Source organism: Somniosus microcephalus, chromosome 7, assembly GCF_052327205.1.
Source record: "Somniosus microcephalus isolate GS21.2 chromosome 7, FLI_Smic_1.0, whole genome shotgun sequence".
Classification (NCBI taxonomy): domain Eukaryota; kingdom Metazoa; phylum Chordata; class Chondrichthyes; order Squaliformes; family Somniosidae; genus Somniosus; species Somniosus microcephalus.
The window spans coordinates 17063879-17082528 of NC_140993.1; the positions used below are offsets into that span (position 1 = coordinate 17063879).

At 46.5% G+C, this 18650-nt stretch overlaps 1 protein-coding gene across 2 annotated transcripts in view; it reads right to left on the bottom strand.

The window, feature by feature from the left end:
* trappc8 (trafficking protein particle complex subunit 8) overlaps nt 1–13976 on the bottom strand; it is a 193443-nt gene extending 179467 nt beyond the window's left edge. For both annotated transcript variants that reach the window (XM_085992266.1, XM_085992265.1), the window contains exons 1-2: nt 13643–13976; nt 5162–5356 (exon numbers count right to left, since the gene is read on the bottom strand). In XM_085992266.1, the coding sequence (XP_085848392.1) occupies nt 5162–5356; nt 13643–13799 (352 nt within the window). In that variant the 5' untranslated portion in view covers nt 13800–13976. The remainder of the gene's footprint in view (nt 1–5161; nt 5357–13642) is intronic.
* Between the last annotated feature and the right edge of the window lie 4674 nt (nt 13977–18650).

Consider the following 18650-nt stretch of genomic DNA (forward strand, 5'->3'; position numbering starts at 1 on the left):
GTTCTCATTCAGCATCAGGCTCCTTATCATCAGCAACTCCTGGCCCACTTGGAAGGTTCTTTGATACAATGGATAACCATAGCCAGAAGAATGCAGATGAGTGCCTTGCTCAAGCTGTATATGCAACAGGCTCACCCCTCATGCTCACAGCCAATGTGTACTGGAAGAGATTTTTCAAGGTTATTCACCCTGCATACTGTCCTCCCACCAGACATGCTTTGTCTACTTATTTGCTGGAGGCTGAGTATAACAGAGTCCAAGGAAAGCTCAAAGAAACGATAGCGATGGCAGACTGTATTGCAGTTATCTCAGATGGGTGGTCAAATGTACGAGGGACATGTGGAAGGGACTTTGTGCATCTGAGGCCCTGTCACCTATTGCATCGGTGATACTCCAAATCCCACCTTCATCAGCGGCCTCTGAACGAAACTGGTCACTTTTTGGGAATACGCATACAAAGGTGCGCAACAGGCTGACTAACAAGAGAGTGGAGAAACTGGTGGCTATCCGGGTGAACCTACAACTTATTGAGCCAGATACAGAAGTGTCCACCACACAGCTAGACACTGACACAGAGGAGGAAATGGACACGTCAGAGCCAGAGTCAGAGAATCAGGAGGAGCAATGAGGAGTAGAAGACTCAGAAGATTCATGAGTAGAAGACTCAAAAGGGACAAAATAAGGACAAGTTACAGGCTAAATAAGCTGACGCTCTTTTTATTTTATTTTAGATGGGTCTTTTTTGTGGGGGTTCAATAAAGTTCAAAATTATAACCTAAATAAAGTTTTGAAAGCCTGTTTTTATTTGTATGGAACAGTATGTCTATTTTGACGACAAAGATAATATAAGGGTCTGAGACAAAAACCATCAGTGTGCAAAAAAACTCAAAATTCCCATAAATTCCCATGGAAAGTTTCCTCTTAAAAATTCCCAGAATTTTGCAACCCTAGTTCTGAATCAAAATGGATTAAATATAAAGCTTCATAACTTACACTGGAAAGTAAACATAAGAAATAGGAGTAGGCCATTCGGCCCTTCGAGCCTGCTCAGCCATTCAATATGACTGATCTCCTACCTCATCTCCACTTTCCTGCACTATCCCCATATCCCTCGATTCCCTCAATATCCAAAAATCTATCGACCTCAGTCTTGAATATACTCAATGACTGAACCTCCACAGCCCTCTGGGATAGAGAATTCCAAAGATTCACCACCCTCTGAGTGAAGACATTTCTCCTCATCTCAGTCCTAAATGGCCGACCCGTTATTCCGAAAATGTGACCCCCTGGTTCTAGACTCCCCAGCCAGGGGAAACATCCTCCCAGCATCTACCCTGTCAAGCCCCTTAGGATTATATGTTTCAGAGAGATCACCTCTCATTCTTCTAAACTCTAGGGAATAGAGGCCTAGTCGACTCAATCTCTCCTCAAAGGACAATCCCCTCATTCCAGGAATCAGTCGAGGTGAAACTTCCACCACAAACCTCTCGCGTCTCATTTAATCTAGCTCAAAAAACATGGCCCCAGCTCAGAACTATCAACACTGCAGAAATGTACCAACATAGCATGTTACCGAAATGAGCAAACCCATCACCAGCTATGAAAACTCAAAATTGCAAACTCCCTTGCAATGCATTCGGGTCAACATTTAAACTGCGAGGATTTCTGAGGCATCAGCCTCCAGATTATGCTCTGGCCATTCGATTTCCCCCATTAGCCTGGTGCCAAGTTAGTTAGAATTAGCAAAAGGCTTGCATTTCTAAAGCCCCTTTTTCGGCCCCAGACATACCGAAGAACTTTACAGCCAATTAAGTACTTTTTGAAGTGTAGTCACTGTTGTAATGTAGGAAACGCGGCAACCAATTTGCACTCAGCAAGTTCCCACAAACAGCAATGCGATAATGACCAGATAATCTGTTTTAGTGATTTCGATAAAGGGATAATTATTGGCCAGGACACTGGGGATAACTCCCCTGCTCTTCTTCAAAATAGTGCCGTGGGATCTTTTACGTCCACCTGAGCGCGCAAACGGGGCCTCGATTTAACGTCTCATCCGAAAGACGAGCACCAGCTTACAAGTAACAATGTGCTGATCCCTTTAACTGTTTTACAAACATACAAAAAAAAGTACAGGAAAAGACCATTCGGCCCATCAAGCCTGTCGCTTTTCTGTAATGTTTGCTGAAGGTTCTTCTTCAGGAGGAGGAATTTCATGGGTTCAATGTTCGTCCCAAGACGACTACAGTAATGGAAATAGCTGGCATGGTGAAAAACGTAGGCCCAGCAAACCCTCTACGTCACCTCAGTGAAAGTGTTATTGAGCAGTGGGTTGATGCAGATAGAGAAGTTGCTGTTGTGCATATGCTAAGTGATGATGAAATAATTGAGACGGTTTTGAATCCAAAGAAAGTGAGATGGAAAGTGAAGAGGATGAGATTTCTGAAGAGATGATTTCTTGGGCTAAAGCTGCAGAAGGATTTGCTTTAATCCTCCAATTTGCTGAAAGGCACCCTTGCTACTCTGCCCAAGAAGTTATGCACCTCCATATTCTGCATTCCACCTTACTACAAAGAAGGCAAGAGTCCACTAAGCAAGCAGACATCGGGACATGTTTAGGAAAGCTTCCAAAAGAGTTGAAGCAGTGGAAGTGCCTGAAGAATCTGTTGAAGTGCATGATCCTGATGACCCAGCTGGCATGGATATTCCTGATGAACCAGCTGACTTGGAATAAGTGTACAGGTCAGCTACAGTACTGTGTACAGTCGTTTACTGTATAAGTTTTGTTTTACTGTTAAGTAATTAAAGAGTTAGGATTACCCTCAACTGGCAGTACTGTACTAATCAAGCATCTTCCACCATCCATTTAACACAACATTCTGTAGGTGAGTACCCAATTACTGTATACTGCACATTTCTGATTTTTTAATTTTTTTGTTAAAAATAGCCTCAGTAGATAACCCTCTCCGTCATCCGGAATTTTTAAATCAACCGGCACCATCCCGGTCCCATCGGTGCCGGATACCAGAGAGTTTCCTGTAACAGTTTTAAAGGGGGACAGCTAATAACAGAACTCATGCACAAGAAAAGAGGAAACTTATCAAACTAAGTAATAGTCATTCCGGACATCCACCAAACACTCCAGTCCTTGCGGTGCCCACCCGATCACGGAAGGCCTCAAGCATACCGGCAGGCACCACATGCTCCCTCTCCAGGGCCACGAAGGCATGGACAAGGCCACAGAAGAGAGACAGGCAACCCTACGGGCCACGCCCAACCTGAACCTGCAGATGGCCACCTTGGCCAGGCCCGGGAGCAGACCCACGAGAAGGTCCTCCGACTTGCCCGCCGCACTCCGCACCGGACGGCCAAAGATCAGGAGCGTCAGACTGAAGGGGAGCAGCCTCTTCAAATAGTGGGCTCTGACAATTAATGCGGTATCTTTTTCTCTCACTGTGCAAGTTTCTATCTTCCCTTCTATCTCTCACTCATGTGCTGTATTTTTAAAGTCAAAGATATATAGCAGCAGGGTGGTAGGCAACATGCACCAGGATTGAGGTAGACACTGGGATGAAGCAAGGAAGCAGCTGCCTGGAAGGTGAAGCAGCGCATACAAGTGAAAGAGAAAGTACGGGATCTGAAAGGGGTTATGCCATCCGCGGGGCAGTAGGGTCTGGAGTCCCTCTTCGTACATATGACGCACTGAGTGTTATGGTGTCCATATCACTCTAAATAAATCTTATTCTCGTTGTTTCTGATAAGTCGCTCTCCCCCCTCCTTCCATCTTGCATGTCTCCACGATCTGATATCTTACTGAACTTTTAAAAAAGGCCTAGGATATGTAGGAAAGTGTGAGGCAACATATAGCACGTTGAAGGTTTTTTAAAAATTAATTCACGGGATGTGGGCATTGCTGGCAAGGCCAGCATTTATTGAGAAGGTGGTGGTGAGCCGCTTTCTTGAACCGCTGCAGTCCATGAGGTGAAGGCGCTCCCACAGTGCATATACTTCTTTGTAGTGGTTTGGTACAACTGAGTGTCTTGCTCAGAGGGCAGTTAAGAGTCAACCACATTGCTGTGGGTCTGGAGTCACATATAGGCCAGACCGGGTAAGGACGGCAGATTTCCTTCCCTAAAGGAAATCAGTGAACCAGATGGGTTGTTACGACAATCCAGTAGTTTCATGGTCACCATTACTGATACTAGTTTTTTTATTCCAGATTTATTTAATTAACTGAATTTAAATTCCCCAGCTGCCGTGGTGGGACTTTAACTCTGGATCATTAGTCCAGGCCTCTGGATTACTAGTCCAGTAACACAACCACTATGTTACCGTAACCCACGGGCTGGGAGAGCGTAGACAAAGGGGACACAGACTGGATGGAAAAGAGGAGGAGAGCTGAACCTCAAAGTAATTGCAGGGCTGGGCTCTGAAATGATCTGTAAATTTGCCGTCTCGGCACTCGGGCCGAGTCTGGGAGCAAGCGGGCTGGCCAAAAAGGCACATGGCAGCCGGACAGAAGCATCTGGAGCAGGCAGACAGGCTTGACGAGCGAGTGTGCCAGGCAATGCTTGCCCAAAAGATACGCCAAGGAGGCCTTTGCCCATTCTCAAACCGAACCCCCACCACGAGTTACTCCGACCCGAAATCAATCTCTCATATGCTGGTTTCCTCCTCAACTACTTACATAAAATAAAGTAAACACTAAGAATATCATGGCTAATTTAAATCAATCACAAACAGGATGCATAGGGCTGACTTTAATGAATCATGCACTTTGCTCTGAACCTTTCAAAACAATAGCGGAGTCAAAGAGGAAACAGCGGTCACTTAAAAATGGTTCAGCCAAAAATATTCATACAATATGAAACAGGCCAATGTGAAGTCACATTTCAGCTGCCAAGTACTGTACACATATGCCACAAGGAATGCCCACATAACTTATGGAACCCCAAAATTTTCGTCGTCTAGAGGCTGCAAAATTATACCGTAATTACAAGTAAAGCATGGGAATGCAAACGCTGGGAAAAAATGTTCGGGAAACGCTGGCCAAACAAGCTTTCGGTTTTAATTTCCAACACCCAGAATTAAATGTAAACTTTAAACAGCTCCCAATAAGCCGCGGTGCCAAAAATAATTAACAAACATGAAATTGAGAGCTTACCGCTGATATTGAGATCGTAATCTCCTGCTGTAATCACATTCGCAACCAATCCGTCTGCAGGCTGACTGGCAGAAACCACCTCGCTTAACAGCTTCCGAATGGCAGTCTGCTGTGGTGGCTGGGTCACAATGCCAGTAACACTGATCCTCAGGTTTTTGATAACATGGCTCTGGTTGTTGGGATCTCGCATGTGAACTAGACAGAAAGAAAAGTAGCAAACAAATCACTAAACAGATTTAATAAATATTCAAAGTCTCACTGTAGTACCCCGACACTGCATGCTCCAATTCCATACCGATTAAAAAGCTACCTGGAGTGCACGGAGACAGCACATTGTTACACAAGAGATCCCCACCTCTCTGGAAACCATTCAGCCCATCGTGTCTATGCCAGCTCCTTGAAAGAGCTATCCCACTCCCAGCTCATTCTCCCACAGCTCTGCAACTTCTCTTTTTCAAGGATTTAGCCAATTCCTTTTTGAAAGTCACTATTGAATCTGCTTCCACCGCCCTTTCAGGCAGCGCGTTCCAGATCACAACAACTCGCTGCGTAAAAATCTTATCTCCCCTGCGGTTCTTTTGCCAACTATCTTAAATCTGTATCCTCTGGTTCCTTCCTGCCACTGGAAACAGTTCCTCCTTATTTAATCAAAAGCCTTCTTGATTTTGAACACCTATTAAATCTCCCCTTTAACCATCTCTGCTCTAAGGAGGACAACCCCAGCTTCTTTAGACTCTCCACGTAACTGAAGTCCCGCATCCCTGGTATCATATGGGTCGGCCATTTAAGACTGATATGAGGAGAAATTTCTTCCCGCACAGGATTGTGAATCTTTGGAATTCTCTACCCCAGGGGGCTGTGGATATTGAATCCCTGAGTATATTCAAGGCGGAGATCGTTTTGGACTCTAGGTGAACCGAGGGATATGGAGATCGGGTGGGAAAGTGGAGTTGTGGTCGAGGATCAGCCATGATCTTATTGAATGGTGGAGCAGGCTCGAAGGGCCGTATGGCCGACTCCTGCTCCTAATTCTTAAGCTCTTATGTTCTTATTCCAGTAAATCTTTTCTGCATTCGCTCCAAGGCCTTGACATCCTTCCTAAAGTATGGTGCCCAGAATTAGACACAATACTCCAGCTGAGGCCTAACCAGTGATTTGTAACAGCTTAGCATAGCTTCCTTGCTTTTGTACTCTATGCCACTGTTTATAAAGTCCAGGATCCCGTATGCTTTAACAGCCTTCTCAACTTGTCCTGCCACCTTCAAAGATTTGTGTATGTAAACCCCCAGGACACTCTGTTCCTCCACCCCCTTTAAAATTGTGCCATTTCGTTTACATTGCCACCTCTTCCTCTTCCTGTCAAATGCACCCAAAAGCAAATCGAAATATAGATCATAAAAAAAACCATAGCAGTACATAAATGGTAGTACTTTAGACTCATGCTTTTTAGTGTGTAGGGAACCTGCTCGATAATTAAACCTAGCAACTTCAACAGGTATAAGAAGCGATGAATTCCAACCATTAACAATGATGGGGAGGAACTAGAGAACAAGAGTCAGTATGAAAAAAACGATTAAAAAAATATTTAAATAAAATATCATTGTATTTAGAGGGAAATTAAGCTACATTAAAAAACACAGCATGGATGTAACTATCACATCAGATACTTGTAAACTTTGAGCAGAAATGTAGAAAGAACATGGATTTTCACAGCCGAACAGACTGTCTGCCTAGTTTGTAAGATGATTGAATCGGCAACTGTACAAGTAACCTGCAAAGATGAGAGCTGTACAGTGTTTAAAAAAAAACATGCAATTGTGTGAAGGATAATCAACAAATTGTGGAAAATATATAGACAGACACCAAATTAAAATGCACACCTGCAGTTCTAGATGCAAAATATCCATTGTTTTCTACATTTTGTACAGAGGACATAGGCTGGTGGAATGGGTGGACACATGGCAGACGAAATTCAACGCAGCAACGTGCGAGGTGATACAACTTGGTCGGAAGAGCGAGGAGAGACAAAGCTAAATGGTCCACATTTAAAGAGGGTGAAAGAACAGGGGGGCCCGGGGGTGTTTGTACACAAATCTTTGAAGGTGGCAGGGCAGGTTAACAAAGCTGTTAATAAAGCATTTGGGACCCTGGGCTTTATAAATAGAGGCGCAGAGTACAAAAGTCAGCAAGTTATGCTAAACCTTTATAAAACACTAGTTCGGCCCCAGCTGGAGTATTGTGTCCAATTCTGGGCACCACACTTTAGGAAGATTGTGAAGGCTTTGGAGAGGGCGCAGTGGAGATTTACTAGAATGGTTCCAGGGATGAGGGATTTCAGTTACATGGAGAGACTGGAGAAACGGAGGTTGTTCTCCTTAGAGCAGAGAAGGCCAAGAGGAGATTTGATAGAGGTGTTCAAAATCATGAAGAGTTTAGATAGAGTAAATAACGAGAAACTGTTTCCGATGGCTGAAGGGTCGATAACCGGAGGGCACAGATTTAAGCTGATTGGCAAAAGAACCAGAGGCGAGATGAGGCAATGCACTGCCTGATAGAGAGGTAGAAAAAGATTCAACAGTAGCCTTCAAAAGGGAATCCCATAAATACTTGAAGGAGAAAACATTGCAGGGCTATGGGGAAAGAGCGGGGGTGAGGAACTAACGGGATTGCTCTTCGAAAGAGCCGGCACTGGCTCGATGGGCCGAAGGGGCTCCTTCTGTGCTGTACTATTCTAGGATTTTAACTATGTCTTAGTTTAAATAAAGTCACATTTTTTGTGGGGGGTGTTACTTATTTTTGCTGGGAGTTGAAACATGATACACAAGCATGTGCCCATCATGTGATGTAAAGCACACAGATTATATCAGGTTGTCTATTGCCCTAAATATCTAAGGGCAAACCAGTGAGGCCTGCATTGTATGGTTCTGTTCTCGTATCGCAGGTGGAGACTAAAGTCAGAGGAGGCTTTATTCAGTGACAAACATTCAAATCGAAGAATAGCAGCAGCCCATCAAACTCTAAAATCCACTCGTTTTGAAAATTATTTCCATATTAGACAAAGTACCACTAGGACGCTGAAAGTGAGGGAACCGATACAAGAGTGAAGTAATAAAAGTAGGAAATGATAATGCTAAATTGATGCATTTGTTCATTAAATCTATTTATAATTAATAAGATTTTGCGCTGCCTTCAAATACCAGTATACCACAACGGATGTGCATTGCTACCTCTTCCTCGTGGATTCGTTAAGACAAACTTCAATGCCAGTATATATTTCTCTGCTCTCTGCTGCACTTGGGCATCAAGAGAAGCATCACCAATATCAAAAGCAAAATACTGCAGGTGCTGGAAATCTGAAATAAAAACAGAAAATGCTGGAGATACTCAGCAGGTCAGGCAGCATCTGTGGAGAGAGAAACAGAGTTAACGTTTCAGCTCGGTGACCTTTCGTCAGAACTGGGAAAAAAAGCAGGAAATGGAACAGATTTTTAAGCAAGTGTAGGGGCTGGGAAATGGGGGAGGGGATGAAAGAACAAAAGGGGAGGTCTGTGATAGGATAGAAGGCAGGAGAAGAGGCATTAAGAGAAATTCAAGGCAAAAAGGAGATGGTAATGGGACAGGTTAAGAACCTGATTCTTTCCTCCCCTCCCCCCTTTCCCAGCCCCTACACTTGCTTAAAAATCTGTCCCATTTCCTGCTTTTTTCCAGTTCTGACGAAGGGTCATTGACCTGAAACGTTGACTCGGTTTCTTTCTTCACAGATGCTGCGTAACCTGCCGAGTGTCTCCAGCATTTTCTGTTTTTGTATCACCAATATCAAAAGTTGTAGCATGAAGCTCGTAAGATGCCAGCATGGACAGTTTCATGCACTGAACAGATCACGAGTGCATCGATTGCCAAATCTACTGAACTCCGTGGAACAGACTATAGCGGCATCCTCATTTTGTTTTAGGAAATAAAAATCAAGGATTCCATTCCAGTCTCCACTTTCAGTGATTAGTCCAATTGAATTATTTCTGCAGAAATTAAGATTCTGCATGGTGCTACATGCCTATTAACAAGAAAAGTAATACAGAACGGCAACTTGGGAAAAGTTGTAATTTAACCTGATTGTTTTGCATAAAGTATAACAACTTATATATTTATATAGCGCCTTTAACGTAGTAAAACATCCAAGGCGTTTCACAGGAGTGTTAGAAGGCAAAAAATTTGACACCGAGCCACATAAGGAGAAACTAGGGCAGGTGACCAAAAGCTTGGTCAAAGAGGAAGGCTTTAAGGAGTGTCTTAAAGGAGGAAAGAGAGGTAGCGAGGCGGAGAGGTTTAGGGAGGGAATTCCAGAGCTTGGGGCCGAGGCAACAGAAGGCACAGCCACCAATGGTTGAGCAATTATAATCAAGGATGCTCAAGAGGGCAGAATTAGAGTGCAAATATCTCGGGGGGGGGGCTGAAGGAGATTACAGAGATAGGGAGGGGCGAGGCCATGGAGGGATTTGAAAACAAGGATGAGAATTTTGAAATCATGGCGTTGCTTAACCGGGAGCCAATGTAGGTCAGCAAGCACAGGGGTGATGGGCAAACGGGACTTGTTGCGAGTTAGGACACGGGCAGCCGAATTTTAGATCACATCAAGTTTACGTAGGGTGGAATGTGGGAGGCCAGCCAGGAGTGTGTTGGAATAGTCAAGTCTAGAGGTAACAAAGGCATGGATGAGGGTTTCAGCAGCGGAGGAGCTGAGGCAAGGGCGGAGACGGGCGATGACACGGAGGTGGAAATAGGCGTTTTTTAGTTATGCCATGGATATATCGTCGGAAGCTCATTTCAGGGTCAAATATGACACCAAGGTTGCGAACAGTGTGGTTCAGCCTCAGACAGATGTTAGGGAGAGGGATGGAGTCAGTGGCTAGGGAACGGAGTTTGTGGCGGGGACCGAAAACAATGGCTTCGGTCTTCCCAATATTTAATTGGAGAAAATTTCTGTTCATCCAGAACTGGATGTCGTACAAGCAGTCTGACAATTTAGAGACCGTGGAGGGGTTGAGAGAAGTGGTGGTGAGTTAGAGCTGGGTGTCGCCAGCGTACATGTGGAAACTGACGCTGTGTTTTCAGGTGATGTCGCCAAGGGGCAACGTGTAGATGAGAAATAGGAGGGGGCCAAGGATAGATCCTTGGGGGACACCAGAGGTAACGATGCGGGAGCGGGAAGAGAAGCCGTTGCAGGTGATTCTCTGGCTATGATTAGATAAATAAGAATGGAACCAGGCGAGTGCAGTCCCACCCAGCTGGACAATGGTGGAGAGGCGTTGGAGAAGGATGGAGTGGTCAACCGTGTCAAAGGCTGCAGACAAGTCAAGAAGGACTAGTTTGCTATTGTCACAGTCACAAATGATACCATTTGTGACTTTGATGAGAGCGCCGTTTCGGTACTGTGGCAAGGGCGGAAACCTGATTGGAGGGATTCAAACATGGAGTTGTGAGAAAGATGGGCACGGATTTGGGAGGCGACAACACATTCAAGAACTTTGGAGAGGAAGGAAGGTTGCAGATGGGGCGGTAGTTTGCAAAGACGGAGGGTTCAAGGGTTGGTTTTTTGAGAGGGGTGATGACGGCAGATTTGAAGGAGAGGGGAGAACCGTTAACAATGTCAGCTAACATGGGAGACAGAAAAGGAAATTGGGTGGTCTGCAGTTTGGTGGGAATAGGGTCGAGGGAGCAGGAAGTGGGTCTCGGACAAGATGAGCGCAGAGAGGTCATGAGGGGAGATTGGAGAGAAACTGGAGAAAGATGTGACTTCAGGGCTAGGGCAGGGGGAAATTTTATAAGAAGTTTGGCTCGGTGGGCTCGGGGAAGGAAAGGAAGTGGCAGAGGCAGCTGAACGGATGGTCTCAATCTTAGAGACAAAGTCGTCCACGAGCTCCTCACACTTGCTGTCGGAGGAGACAGGGGAGAGGGGTTTACAAAGCCGGTTAGCAGCGGAGAACAGAAGCCGGGATTTATCTTTGCATTCCAGATTGATTCTGGAATAGTGAGCAATTTTGGCAGACGAAAGCAGGACCCGATAATGCTTTATGTGGTCCAGCCATATCTGACAGTGAATGGCTAAACCAGTTGTCCGCCATATCCGTTCAAGTCTGCGAAGATGAGGGCCGTACCGGGGGAACGGCCAGGGTGAGAGAGTAATTGTTTTAATAGGGCCTAGGGCATCAAAGATGGTGGCGAGGGTGTGGTTGAGCAGATCAGTAGCTGCAGAAATGTTGCAGTGAATGCAGGGCCAAAGGCTGGACAGTTAGGATTTCATAAGTGCAGTTGTAAGAGAGTTGGGAGAGTTTTTTTTCCAGGGGTGGACACAGAAGGAAGTAGGGTTGGAGGTGGTGGAGGAAAGGGGATCTGGGTGAAGATTGATACGATGAAGTGGTCAGAGATGGCCTTATCTGCGATTGACATGATGGGAGTAGTGAGGCCACGAGAGATGGCAAGGTCGAGGGGGTGGCCATGAATACGAGCTAGGGAGTTTACATGGAGGGAGAGATTAAGGGTGGATAGGAGGCTAGTGAACTCAGAGGAGAGAGAGCATGATGAATTGAGAAGGACGTGGAAATCATCAAGGATGAGAAGTCGTTCGGTGCAGAGGCTGAGGGAGGAAAGCAGTGAAGATAGCTTGGTGATAAAATTTTTATGGTACCTGGGTGGGCGGTAGAGAGGCCGGAGGTATAATACCAATATACTATAGCAAAAATCAAATATCCTTTCATGTTACGATTCTCCTAATTCACCAGCAGAAACATGTGAATACCAATAATTGACTCGTTACATAGCTCAAAATGCTCTGTACACGTTTGGGAGAATATAACGCAAAATTTTCAGCTCAGTTGAACATAGTATATAAAAATGTACACCCTCTTGATTGTACTGAAAACATGCAGGCCCAGGTAACTTAAGAGCCTTGCTGTTTACTAATCAGCAGTTTTAATTTTATACTCAACACATGCACCTCATTGAACTTCTGTCCAGAACAAGACTTATTCTAATTATCTAAAAAGTGTATGACTCAAGTTAAACCCATAAAACCACTTTGTTAACTGGGAAGGATTAACATTTAGTATTTTTTAACATGGGTGGGTAAATGTTCTTTTCAATCTGTCAGTAGATTTCAAGCCACATATACAGAATTATAGAAATTTATACAGCACAGAAAGAGACCATTTGGCCCATCGTGACTGTGCTGGTCGGAAAAGAGCTCTCCAGCCTAATCCCACTTTCCAGCCTAATCCCACTTTCCAGCTCTTGGTCCGTAGCCCTGTAGGTTACGGCACTTCAAGTGCATGTCCAAGTACTTCTTAAATGTGATGAGGGTTTCTGCCTCTACCACCCTTTCAGGCAGCGAGTTCCAGATCCCCACCACCCTCTGGGTGAAAAAAGTTCTCAACTCCCCTCTAAGCCTTCTACCAATTATTTTAAATCTATGCCTCCTGGTTACTGACCTCTCTGCTAAGAGAAATAGGTCATTCCTATCCACTATTTTTCACAATTCAAATCGCTTTATTGGCATAAGTTACATCTTATGTTGCCAAAGCATCAAAATACATTTATGGTTGAGCACATAAACGCAGTTCTATTCATACAGTGTATAAACAGGTATATCCCTGAGTGTATAAATATACATTCGCATTGTTTATATATATTCTTTTCTTAGTTTACTGGTTGTCCCTCTGTTCATAGCAAGCTGTAACATAGTGCGCCCCTCAATTAGGTCTCCCCCCCACCCCCCAGCCTCCTCTGTTCCAAAGAAAACTCCAGCCGATCCAATCTTTCCTCACAGCTAAAACGCTCCAGTCCTGGCAACATCCTGGTAAATCTCCTCTGCACCCTTTCTAGTGTAATCACATCCTTCCTGTAAAGTGGTGACCAGAACTGCAGGGAGTACTCTAGCTGTGACCTAACTAGTGTTTTATCCTGGGGTCAATCCCTCAACCAACATCACTAAAAACAGATCATCTGGTCGCGATCACGCTGTTGTTTGTGGGAACTTGCTGTGTGCAAATTGGCTGCCGCGTTACAATAGCGACACTTCAAAAAGTGCTTCATTGGCTGCGAAGCGCTTTGGGAAATCCGGTGGTCCTGAAAGGCACTATAGAAATGCAAGACTTTCTTTCTTCTATTCTAACCCCAACCTACCCAATCTTTGTTGCATTGGAGGATACACACAGCACAGAAACAGGCATTCGGCCCAACTAGTCTGAGATAGACAGACACAGGGGGAGAAAAATGAGTGAAATGCAAGCGTCGCTGGTCTGTTTAAAGGGGGGGGGGGGGGGTGAGAAGAGAAGCTCAGAGCCAGCTGACAGGCCCTGTGTGGAGGCAGGGAAGGAGGAGAGGCTGAGGCTCCGAGTGAGCTCCAGCCACAGCGGGGGGAATAATAAAAATTAACACCCAGGCCCAGCTCGGGCCTTCTTCCCTCCCTCCTCTCCTCTGGGTACAAACCTTCAGACGTCAGGCGGCAGAAAGGCCTGACCAGCTCGGCGAAAGTCAGGTTGTTTTTCCGCGTCGACGTCTCGGCGGCCTCGCTGCACAGGACGGCCACCATGGGCACGAAGGTGTCCTGGATGAACTCCTGGACGCTCTGCACGCACTGAGCCATGCCCGGCCCGGCGGTTCGACGATTGCTGGGTGGTGATGGTGATGTCGTCTTTTCTTTCCTCTCTGCTTTTTCTGGTAATTTCCCCCGAAGAAACCACGACCAGCGGCGCAGACTAAGCCGAAATGAGAGCGAGCGCCGCCATGTTGGACAACAAGTCCTCCGCCCCGCCTCACCTGATGGCGGCGCCAGCTGACGCGTCACGTTACGCCACGCCCTCCCGCGTAAACTGGCCCGCCCCCACACCCCTTCGCGCCTGCGCACTGCCTTCAAAAAAAAAGCGGGGAGTCCGACCGCCTCCGACCGACCCTTGTCAATCATCCTAAACGGCGTGACGTCAGGCCTGGCCACACACCCCACTCCAGCTCAGCCCCGCCTCCTCGCCGCGCGCCTGCGCACTGCCTTCAAAAAAAAAGCGGGAGTCCGACCGCCTCCGACCGACCCTTGTCAATCATCCGTGGAGAGAGAAACAGAGTCAACGTTTCAGGGTTGAAACCCTTTGTCAAGACTGAAGAAGCACAGGAAATGAAACAGATTAAAAGGCCAGTTTGGGGGCTGGGAGAGAACAAAAAAGAAGTGAAGAGACATTTAAGAGGTATTCAAAACGAGACGAGGTGGTGATAGGACTAGTGGAGACAAAAGACAGCTCTAGATTAGGTGTGAAATGTGCTGGCAGAATGGGAGACAGCTGCCATGTGGGAGAGAGAAAAGGGGGGGAAGGGCAAAAACAAAGGTGTGGATAAAAAATATAAGTAAAAATGTAATGGGGGCCGAGGTTATGATCTGAAATTGCTGAACTCGATATTGAGTCCGGAAGGCTGTAAAGTGCCTAATCGGAAGATGAGGTGCTGTTCCTCGAGTTTACGGTGAGCTTCCGTGGAACAATGCAAGAGCCCGAGGACGGTGAGGTCCGAGTGGGAATGGGGCGGTGAATTAAAATGACAGGCGACCGGAAGCTCGGGGTCACCCTTACGGACTGAACGGAGGTGTTCCGCAAAGCGGCTCAGCCACGTACACCAGCCCCGCCTCCTCGCCGCGTGCATGCGCACGCGCACTGCCTTCCAAAGCGGGATTCCCGCCGTCGCCACCGATCCTTGTCAATCATCTCAAACGGCGTGACGTCAGGCATGGCCACCCACCCGCCGCTCCAGCTCAGCCCCGCCTCCTCGCCGCGCACCTGCGCACTGCCTCCAAAGCGGCATTCCTGTCAATCATCCCCTCCCCGCGCGGCGACGTCACATGCGCCCCACCCTCTCCCCCCCCCCCCCCGGTAGAGCCCTGCGCGCCTGCGCACTGCCTCCAAAGGTTGGCTCCCATTCCCCACTGTCTCTGCAGATCTTGTCAATCATCCGGATTGGAGCTGCCAATGGCCATTTTTGTTGGTTTTTCAAAATCACCCATCAGGATGCACTGGTTTAGCCCCGGTGACATCAATTACAAAAACCACAAGTAAATGCGCGTCCCTTTTTGTTAAAGGGGCACAACTGATCGTGGAATCATACAGCGCAGAAGGAGGCCATTCGGCCCGTCATGCCCATGCCGGCTCTCTGAAAGAGCTCTCCAATTAATCCCACACGCCCCCCACCGCCCTTTCTTGAGTAGATTACACGTATATATTCTGGAGTTTAGAAGAATGAGAGGTGATCTCGTTGAGACATATAAGATTCTGAGGGGGATTGACAGGCTAGATGCTGAGAGGTTGTTTCCCCTGGCTGGAGTGTCTATAACCCAGGGACATTGTCTCAGGATAAGGGGTCGGCCATTTAAGACTGAGATGTGGAGGAATTTCTTTATTCAGAGGGTTGTGAATATTTGGAATTCTCTTCCCCAGAGGGCTGTGGATGTTGAGTCATTGAGTATATTCAAGGCTGAGATCGATAGATTTTTGGATACTAGGGGAATCGAGGCATATGGAGATCGAGCGGGGAAGTGGAGTTGAGTTCGAAGATCAGCCATGATTTTATTGAATGGCGGAGCAGGCTCGAGGGGCCGTATGGCTGACTCCTGCTCCTAATTCTTATGTTCTTTCCCCATAGCCCTGCACATTTTCACCCTTTAGGTTTTTCTACATTACAACAGTGACAACACTTCAAATGTTCTGACGAAAGGTCATCGACCTGAAACGTTGACTCTGTTTCTCTCTCCACACAGATGCTGCCTGGCCTGCTGAGCATTTCCAGCATTTCCTGTTTTTACTTCAAATGTACTTAGTCCTGAGGTCATGAAAGGCTCTATAGAAACGCAAGTCTTTCTTTGATTTATCCAATTTCCTTTGGAAAGTTACCATTGAATGTGCTTCCATCACCTGCTCAGGCACTTTAGATTATAACACTCGCTGCAGAAAAAAAAATCTTCTCCTCCCCTCTGGTTCTTTTGCCAATCATCAATCTGTCAATCATCATAAACGGTGCTGTCATCCTAGGGAAATGAGACGTCTCATTTAATAAACACAAAGAGTGAGGCTTGTGGCAACCCCATTAAAACAAGTGGCAGTCTGCGTGTAAAAGAAAGTAAAACTTGCATTTATATAGCGCCACTCACAACATCAGTACGTCCCAAAGCGCTTTACGGCCAATGATATACTTTTGAAGTGTAGTCACTGGCCAATACGGTGGCATAGTGGTTAGCACTGTTGCCTCACAGCGCCAGGGACCCGGGTTCGAATCCGGCCTCGGGCGACTGTCTGTGTGGAGTTTGCACATTCTCCCCGTGTTTGCGTGGGTTTCCTCCGGGTGCTCCGGTTTCCTCCCACAGTCCAAAGATGTGCGGGTTAGGTTGATTGGCTATGATAAATTGACCCTTAGTGTTAGGGGGATTAAATACGTGGGGTTACAGGGATCGGGTGGGATATGTGTCGGTGCAGGCTCGATGGGGCAACATGGCCTCTATCTGCACTGTGGGGTTTCTGTGATTCTGTGAATATTTATCACTCAACCAACATCACTAAAACAGATGATCTGGTCATTATCATGTTGCTGTCTGTGGGAGCTTGCTGTGCGCAAATTGGCTGCCGCGTTCCCTACATTACAACAGAGACCACACTTCAAAAAAAAAGTACTTCATTGACTGTAAAGCGCTTTGGGTCGTTCGGTGGTTGTGAAAGACGCTATATAAATGCAAGGCTTTCTTTCTTTTCTTCTCCCACCCACCCACCATCCATGTGGTACGCTTTTAATGCGCTGCCTGAAAGGGCGGTGGAAGCAGATTCAATAATAACTTTCAAAAGGGAATTAGATAAATACTTGACGGGAAAATAATTGGAGGTCTATGGGGGAAGAACAGGGGAGTGGGACTAATTGGAGAGCACTTTCAAAGAGCCGGCACAGGCACGATGGGCCGAATGGCCTCCTTCGGTGCTGTATCATTCTATGATCCATATGGGTAATGCATTATAAACAGATGCTCTGCCGGAATCGCATGTTCACGTAAATTATGATGTATATCAATAACAACTTACATGTGTATAGCGCCTTTAATGCAGTAAAATGTCCCACAACATTTCACAAAGATGTAATCAGACCAGAACTGAACGCCAAGCCGAAGAAAAAGATATGAGGAGGACTGACCAAAAGCTTGGTCAAACATTGGGTTTTAAGGGGGAGAGGAAAGTTAAGAGGTGGAGGGAATTAAAAGGGGATAATTCCAGTGCGTCTGGGGCCTAGGCAGCTGCAGGCAAAGTTGCCTGTAGTGGGGTAAAGGTAGGGCGGGTGCACACGAGGCCAGGATGGCAGGAACGTAGAGTTGTGGTGCTAGAAGAGGTCACAGAGATGGGAAAGGGCAAGGCCATGAAGAGATCAGGAAGATAGCGATGGATTGGTCAGGTAGGCAGAGAAGTGTCAAATGGAATTCAGTCCGGAGAAGTGTGAGGTAACGCATTTGGGGAGGGCTAACAAGGCAAGGGAATACACAATAAATGGTAGGACATTGAGAAGTGTAGAGGAACAGAGGGACCTTGGAGTGCACGTCCACAGATCCCTGAAGGCAGCAGGACAGGTAGATAAGGTGGTTAAGACGGCATACGGGATACTTGCCTTTATTAGCCGAGGCATAGAATATAAGAGCAGGGCGGTTATGCTTGAACTGTATAAAACACTCGTTAGGCCGCAGCTAGAGTACTGCGTGCAGTTCTGGTCACCACATTACAGGAAAGATGTGATTGCACTCGAGAGGGTGCAGAGGAGATTTACGAGGATGTTGCCAGGACTGGGGAATTTTAGCTATGAGGAAAGATTGGATAGGCTGGGGTTGTTTTCTTTGGAACAGAGGAGGGTGAGTGGTGACTTAATTGAGGTGTATAAAATTATGAAGGGCCTAGATAGAGTGGATAGGAAGGACCTATTTCCCTTAGCAGAGAGGTCAATAACCAGGGGATGTAGATTTAAAGTAATTGTTAGAAGGATTAGAGGGGAGTTGAGGAGAACTTGTTTCAACCAGAGGGTAGTGGGGGTCTGGAACTCACTGCCTGAAAGGGTGGGAGAGGCAGAAACCCTCATCACATTTAAAAAGTACTTGGATATGCACTTGAAGTGCCGTAACCTACAGGGCTACGGACCAAGAGCTGGAAAGTGGGATTAGGCTGGAGAGCTCTTTGTCGACCAACACAGACACGATGGGCTGAATGGCCTCCTTCTGTGCTGTAAATTTCGATGCTTCTATTATGAGATGTAAGCATGAAGATGAGAATTTTAAATTGAAGGTGTGGGAGGAACTGGGAGCCAACGTAGGTGAGCAGGGACTGGAGCGATGGGGTGAGCGGGGTTAGGTGCGGGATAGGATACGGGCAGCAGAGGTCTGGATGAGCTGCAGTTTACAGAGCACAGAGGATGTAAGGCCGGCCAAGAGAGTATTGGAATA